The sequence below is a fragment of the Olea europaea genome, chromosome 3, assembly GCF_002742605.1.
Source record: "Olea europaea var. sylvestris chromosome 3, O_europaea_v1, whole genome shotgun sequence".
NCBI lineage: Eukaryota > Viridiplantae > Streptophyta > Magnoliopsida > Lamiales > Oleaceae > Olea > Olea europaea.
In genome coordinates, this window is record NC_036239.1 from 17990110 (window position 1) to 17998140 (window position 8031).

Below are 8031 nucleotides of genomic sequence, written 5' to 3' on the forward strand. Positions count from 1 at the left end.
TCTTGGCTACTTATCTCTTTCTTGATGTAGGATTCAAGGGTTTCGATTTGTATTTTTCTCACCGATGGTGTTGAAATCTTGCAAAATATGTGTCTTAGAAAACAACGATTCAATCTTTATAATGTAGTTGTTTATATCCACCATTTCTCGATTTTTGTTTATGAGGTTTACTTTCTCTAGTAGGCAAGAGAAAGACACCCCTTATGAAAGATAGTTTTTTTTTAGGTTGACTTAAAATATATTCCATTTAAGTTGTTATTTCTTCGATTTATTTTTAATTGATGTCGTAGTTGGAATTATATCGTTTCATGATTTTCCTTAGATTAATTGTTAGATTTAGTTTCTCAATTTTACCTATATTAGCCAAGTGTTTATTTAATTGTCAAAATGTCATAAAATGCATTCACAAACAAATAGGTCAGGAGTGACACCGCGAAGAACATAGTTTGGGGACTAACTTATACTAATGTCTATAGATTGGGGACCAGTATTGCAAAGTGCAACACGAGAATCCACAGTAAAATAGTTTGCAGAGGGTTTAGAGAAAACACTCGCGCAGTTATTCTCCCCTTCGTTTTAGAAAGAAAGTGAAGCCCGTAAATGGAAGGCGTATCATACCAGAGATTCCCAAAGATCAAAATCCGGGAGGTTAGGGATGATTTCATGAAATTCGAGCTGCGGGAGACGGACTCAAGTATCGCCAACGCGCTACGGCGCGTGATGATTGCGGAGGTGCCGACAATCGCTATCGATTTGGTGGAAATCGAGGTGAATTCCTCAGTGCTTAACGACGAATTTATTGCCCACCGCCTAGGGCTCATTCCGCTTACCAGTGAGCGCGCCATGGGGATGAGGTTTTCACGTGACTGTGATGCCTGTGATGGAGATGGTCAATGTGAGTACTGCTCTGTGGAGTTTCATCTGAGGGCAAAGTGTATTAATGATCAGACACTTGATGTCACTTCTAAGGATTTGTATAGCTCTGACCACACGGTTGTTCCTGTTGATTTTTCGGATTCGTCTTCTGGCTTTGACAACTCGGAGAATAAGTAATACTTTTCTTTCTACCACTCCGTGTTTGTGTTAAATATGTTGAATTTTCGAATTTTATGTAAATGCATTTGGTTAGGGCGGTGAATGAGAGTAATTATGCGTTTGAAGGCATGATTTTTAGGGTACGTTCGGTTCGGTAGTGATTTTAAAAATTGATTTTTTTGACCCAGAAAGAGTGATGAGGTCAAAAATGACCACTGGAACAGCGAAATAATGGTGGAAAAATTAAATTTTTGTGGGTGAAAAATTGCTACCAAATGGGGCTTTTTTTCTTAAATTTAAATTTAATTTTTTTTAAAGATCTTTGCATAAGTATTGGGGCTTGTAGGGGTTGCATACAATTTCCTATTTCTTTTTGGGAATATCAAAGAACATAGTGAAGTTGTGTTGTGATTTTTTGGAGAAAGGTTTTTGCTAGGAAAATATGCAAATTAAAGGTAACAAAAAATTGAAAGAGATTGAAGAGTCTAGGTTAACTTATTTTGAAAGAATGGAAGACTATTAAGTTGAGGATAAAAGAGGGAAAGTGTGAAGACGAAAGTCCTGTTATATCTATTGGGCAGAATATGTGCGAGTCGTGAACATGCTCCAGTTAATAAAAATTCTATAGAATCAGTGGTAAATTGGATGGAATGGTGAGAAAGGATTTATGTACCCGATCCCAATTGGAAATAAGATTTTTTTTTCTTGTAGCCAATCCTACAACCCAACCAATATTGATACCGAAGAAGAATAAATAAACCCCCGAAGCCTTCGGTGGATTAAATACTCCATTAATATCTTGGAAGATATCTAAACAATATTTATTGCTGGTGGGATCGCGAAATGCTGTCAGTGACATGTATATTTTTGTGTTTAAAGTAGGCTATTGAAAGTAATATAGTGTTAAAAGATGTGGATTTTATCAAGAACTGATCAAGAGCGATAGAAAATGAAAAAAGGCCATCTAAAACAATTCTTTGGTCGAATTGAAGACAGGAAATTTTCTATTTCTTAGATTTCGACACATGGCTCAAGTGAACTTGACCTTGCCGAGTTAATAAGGTAGGGGAGTTGTCCCAGAATATTACCCTGTCAAGTTAACTCAATAACATATATCCTGTATGTTGAATTTTATGGGGGTCGAATTATCCTTTCACAAGAAATTTTCAACAGTAAATGTTTAGATTTGGGTGATTGCAATAGTGTGAGACAATGCACATTTAAAATTTGTTTGATGATCAACAATGTGGGTGTGTATTTAATTTCTTTCTTTTCTTCATCATCCGACCGAGACACTGTTTACAAACAATGTTGTGCTACAATTCGAAAAATGAGGGGAGTAATCATGAAAATCCAGATAGGAAACCTAAAAAACACTTTGTTGGAGGGAACCTTTTTAAATACCTTTTTAAATAAGGGCATACTTGACATTTTCTTTTTTCATCTTTAAGTTAGAATGAGGCCTTTTAAGAAACTTAAAAAATTGCGCTTTTCCATATCCGCTCTCTAGATATGGAGTTTTTGAAATATTTACCATTAATGATTTAGTTATGAATTATGAATTTGAAATTAGATTACTTTTGGATTCCCCTTCCATTAAAAGACACAAGATTAGAGAGATTTAGAAGGGGAGATTTGATGGTTCAACCTTGATGCCTATTGCCTATTGCCATGAACTGTCTGTGTGTATAGGGTTTATAAAAACTTGATGCCAAAAGTCCAGAAACACATTTTGCTTTGTGTGTTCACAATGCTTTTATCAGGGAATTATCAGGGTTAAGATATATCAAATTTCTTTCAAAGTGTTCTGCTATGGTTTTGGTTTATAAAAACTTGATGCCAAAAGTCCAGAAATACATTTTGCTTTGTGTGTTCACAATGCTTTTATCAGGGAATTATCAGGGTTAAGATATATCAAATTTCTTTCAAAGTGTTCTGCAATGGTTTTTTAAGTGCAATTCAAGAACTGATCCTATTCTCTGACCTTGTGCGTGGTGTCAAACTATTGATCTTTAGAGGTTATTCCATTTGTCAGCTTTAATATGTAATGATGTGGAAGCCTCATTTGCCAGACTCGTGGCAAGTTGTGTCGTTTTATTTATAGAGTAACAAACATTTTGTTGATCTTTTATATATGATCATCATCAACTATACTATGTTAGGGAAATGAATCCTCCGATGATTTATGTACTTGTATAGGGGAATCAACTTTACTATGTTAGGGAAATGAATCCTTTGATGATTTATGTCTGTTTATAGGGGAATCATAATTGTGAAGCTACGCCGCGGTCAGGAGCTGATTCTAAGAGCCATAGCTAGGAAGGGAATTGGTAAAGATCATGCTAAATGGTCACCTGCAGCAACCGTCACTTTCATGTATGAACCAGACATTTATATCAATGAAGAGTTAATGGAGAGCTTGACTCCTGATGAGAAAAGGGAGTTTGTTGAAAGCAGTCCTACCCCAGTGTTCAAATTTGATGAGAATACGAATCAGGTTGATCACAAATCTCATTCTCTGTTAGGATCAAAAATTATATTGTATGATGAGATGTTGTGTGGTTATGTTTGATCTTTTGAAATGTCATTCAGATGATTTTTTTACACACTTAATTCACATTATATACTGCATTTCACAGGTTCCTTGGGACATCCCATATAGCCAAGTTTTTGGAGGAGTTACGAGCATTCATCAAATGTTTCCTTGGACTTGTAACCACTGCTTGTTTGTTTCTATGCAGCACCATTTGGTTTCTTGGCTCAAGGCCAACCGTTTTAGCTACTTATTATAGTTTGATGTGTTTGTCTTGTAAGTGGTGTGTATTTGATGTGTTGTCTTGTGTACAATGAGTCATTAGTACCAAGGAATTTTTTATAAGAATTTAATAAAGTAGATAGGTTTGTGATATTTGAATTTAGAAGAATGGATATGTCGATGCCAGTGGAATTTATTGCAGTAGATGATTGTTCATACAATCTTGAGGTTCTTGTTATTTCTGACTCAGCACAATCATATTAGTGTCTCTTCATGTTATGCAACAAGAATGAACCAAGTTTCAACTAAGAGGCCTTTGATACAATTTCATGGTCCTTCCATCACTTGTATTCATCTTGTATGTCATAAAATGACTTCTCAGCAAATGCTTTGGTCTTTGGGCACATACTCTTAGAATATTATGTTGTTTGAGATATTAGTATTTAGAGTCTGTTTGAACCCCATTGTATTGTAAGAATACATTTTGAAATAGTATATTAATTGAGAATTTATGGTTGAAAAATGAGAAAAAAAACTTGAATTTGCATGTAATATTATTTTATTGAAGAATGTGTGATTGAAAAGAAGAGATAGAAAAGTGTATTTTGGAAATAATGGGGATCAAACAAGGGCTTAATAATTTCTCTTTTTCATTTTTAATGCTAATTTCATTTTTCTTTTTCTCTTTGAAGGTTCTGATTCATGATGCCGAGGCATATACATATGATGAAGAGGTGATTAAGAAAGCTGAATCAATGGGCAAACCAGGCCTCGTGGAAATCCGTGCAAAGGAAGATTGTTTTATTTTTACAGTTGAGTCTACCGGCGCTATCAAAGCTTCTCAATTGGTTCTCAATGCAATAGACGTGCTGAAGCAGAAGTTGGATGCAGTTCGCTTGTCAGCTGATACTGTGGAAGCTGATGAACAGTTCGGAGAATTGGGTGCACACATGCGTGGGGGATGATTACTGAGACCAGATCAAATTTTACTTTAGAACTTATTATGGCTATGAATGATCATCTTTTTATGTAATTAGTTCAAGTTTCCATGGACAACTGAATTATTTTGCTAATGCAAATGCAAAATGCTTGTGTAAGAGGTGAACTTATTCTAGAATAGCTTGATCCATGTAACGTCCTGAAAGTAATGTGCTCTCTCTCACTTGACGTCTATTTAGGTATTATTGACGGATAATCGGGTTATGAGCCGTTTTCAGAATGCTAGATATGTTGTAGTTCTTCTCCATTTTGTTTTGGAACTCATTTCTCACTTATACATCCAAATGTTGTTGAAAGAAGCGTACAAGCAGGGGAGCTTCAATCAAGAAACTTTTGATAGCTGATACATTCTTTGTTTGTTGTACTTATTAGCTGGATGATCTTGGCTTGGATACAAATTACTGCTTAGAAATCCACACCAACACACACCTATATCTTGATTTAACCGGTTAAAGGTTCGGTTATGACCGTGTGCCTATTGAAGAATGAGCCGACAACTCAGCCATACCTTGGGTTAAGGAAATTTTGGTCAAAACTCAGCGAAAAGTTGGGTACCAGCTATTCTTTTGCATTGGACTAATTTGTATCCGGATGGTTGAACTCTAAAGGCCCGAGTTTTTCTACGCTCAAAAAATCTACTTAGTTAATATAAGCAGCTTAAGAAAAGAGGCTCTTTAGCCTGTTCAATAGATGCCCAAATCTCACAAATATGGGTCCATATGGCTGCCAAGTTTCACTGTTTTGGTACACAGCCTGACCACTAAATACATTCTCTTGATTAAGGGAGTCGAAAAGGAAACCTGCAACGGCTAAGCAGCCATAAATTTTAACCCCTAAACAACCAGAAACAGTGCATTCTGTAATATGACACCCCATCTAAAAACTTGGACCACAATTCCCAGTAACACTGGCCTCTCTCTCTCTCTCTCTCTGCGCCCGTAAATGTATATGTATGTGTGTAGGATACAATTTGTGGGCACAAGGGCTAATTAAATAAGGTCCTACCATGGAGATATTGGAAACAATGTTTTTACTGTTCTGGGCAGAACAGTCGGGAGTCTCATCTGTGCGTTGAAGATGTCAGACATTAATGCATGAACCTTCTACCATAAAGAGGGGTTGTATATTGCAAAATGAAGCCTTTATTCCTCCAGTTGCATTGTTGTCTAGGGAGGTTTGTCAATATATTTTGGGAATTGTTATGGATGAAATCGAATTTGGCCAGCCTAAAGTTCGTATTTTTCGAAAGTTGTGATTCTAGACTTCAAATATAATTTTAAACTAGTGGGTTCATTTAGTTCAACCTGTTAACTCAAAATACCAAGTTGAGTTTTAAAGATGGAATCTCAAGTCTTGATCATAATTCATTAAGTTTAAAACGTGCATTCGATTGGTCTCAAGGGCAAACAAACATTCATAGTTCTTGTGCTCACAAACCATCATTTTGTGAGGTATGTTAAAGGGTAGAATTCTATATCAAACAATGATTAATGCAATCGGTCCAAGGCTCAAATGAGCCTTCAAAGTCAGCCATCATCTTACGAAACATGTTAAAGAGTATAATTTCATATCTAATAAAGATGAAAATATTAATCAAAATATAAGTTTTCTTAATTCTCTTTTTAATAAAGTTAACTTTTTAATATGAAAATCTAAATCTGAATATAATATAAGAATCCATTATATTCAAACGAGCGAACCACAATCTTACATAAAAGGTTAAGGTTAATATCTCACATCAATCAAAGACTATACTTATCTTAATAAGGTTAAACATTTACAGATAGCACTCCAATCTCAACTTTCGTAATAATTATTCTATAATTTTAATTTCTATTAAGGCTTCAACAAGTTTTCATTTCCCCCTTCTCTCTAAGATGTGTGAGGGGATGGGGGATGGGAGATATCTCGTAGGATGCCGAATGTGTCTCATAAGCCAGCATTAACTATACAATAATTCGACTCACGGGGAGAGTGTGCATTGCAATGTAGGAAAGAAAATAGACAGATTTATCATTTATGAGGTAATTGTCTGATCCACTTGCAGATATGGTGATGGTACTGCCCATGCGAGCACTTTGAAACAAAATAGTAATTGGTTTTTTGTCCGCTAAATGATTAAAACTAGGTTGTCGAGTTCCTTTCAGAGATTTGTGGCTTCCTTCTCTACTTTCCATTGGAAGGTCAATTTGGTTCATTTGAACCGACCCGACATAGTTTGACATGGAATGAGCTTGTGAGTTATGTTAACTTACGAAAATCTTTTCATACCAGGCTCATTACGACTCACTTAACTCACCTTACTTAAATTACATCGAATAAAAAGCACGAGAGAAATGTTCGATAATATTATTGTTTTGGCACTTCATTTATGAGAATATCATCGTATCTTTAGTATAGACTTTTTCAACTTATAAGCTGATTAAATACTATTTTATTTAATATTTACACATTCTGCAAGACCTATATAACTCTATTCACACATTTGATAAAATACACAGCTTATTTTTTGAGAAAAGTTGTACCAAACATGCATAAAATATTTCCTAAACCAATTGCATTGACATGTCACAAGAGATTCCTCATTTTTCTCCGCAATCATAGTCTTCCTAATGCACAATAATTAGAACCTATTAATTGTTATATAGCACTATATTTTGTCCCCTGTTTAGCCTTCATTTGTGAAGAATCTATAAACTATTTACTTTAATAGATAACGATGAGTGATGGATAAACAGATAGGACTTATGGGTCGGACTAAAAGTATAATTAAAAATAAAATTTAATCCAAATAGACCAAATCAAGGTTTAGATGCCCACTTGTTACAATATGGCAGATTTCATTGGCGAAGTAAACGAATTGTTGTAAATTTTGCCTTGATGTTAAGAAAAATGAAATGTTGATTATTAACAAAAAAAATACAATAAGTTGAATTATTTATAAGCTACAACAACTGAATGCATGCTCGCAATAATAATTCTGCAAGTACAGGAAAAAAACAAAATCTGTAACACAACACCTATATAGCTGCTTTTCTTTTATATTTTTGTCATCTTCCAATAATAAAGTGTTGATTCATATGATTTTTGTAAAAAAAAATTATATACTTATAGCATTATTCTGCTCGCAATTCCAAAAAGGAAATATGTAGTTAATATATAATTCTTGATGACATATATCTCAAATTGTTCATAATTAAACATAGTCTAGCAAAACGAACAAAAAATAGTGCTCTCCCTCT

General features: G+C 34.7%; 1 protein-coding gene across 1 annotated transcript; it reads left to right on the plus strand.

The window, feature by feature from the left end:
* The first annotated feature begins 539 nt into the window (after window positions 1–539).
* LOC111388026 (DNA-directed RNA polymerases II, IV and V subunit 3-like) lies at window positions 540–5036 on the plus strand. The gene is made up of 3 exons (XM_023012688.1): window positions 540–1049; window positions 3295–3532; window positions 4483–5036. Exons 1-3 carry the CDS (start codon window positions 601–603, stop codon window positions 4753–4755), a joined length of 960 nt encoding a protein of 319 aa, XP_022868456.1. The 5' UTR covers window positions 540–600; the 3' UTR covers window positions 4756–5036.
* The last annotated feature ends 2995 nt before the right edge of the window (window positions 5037–8031 follow it).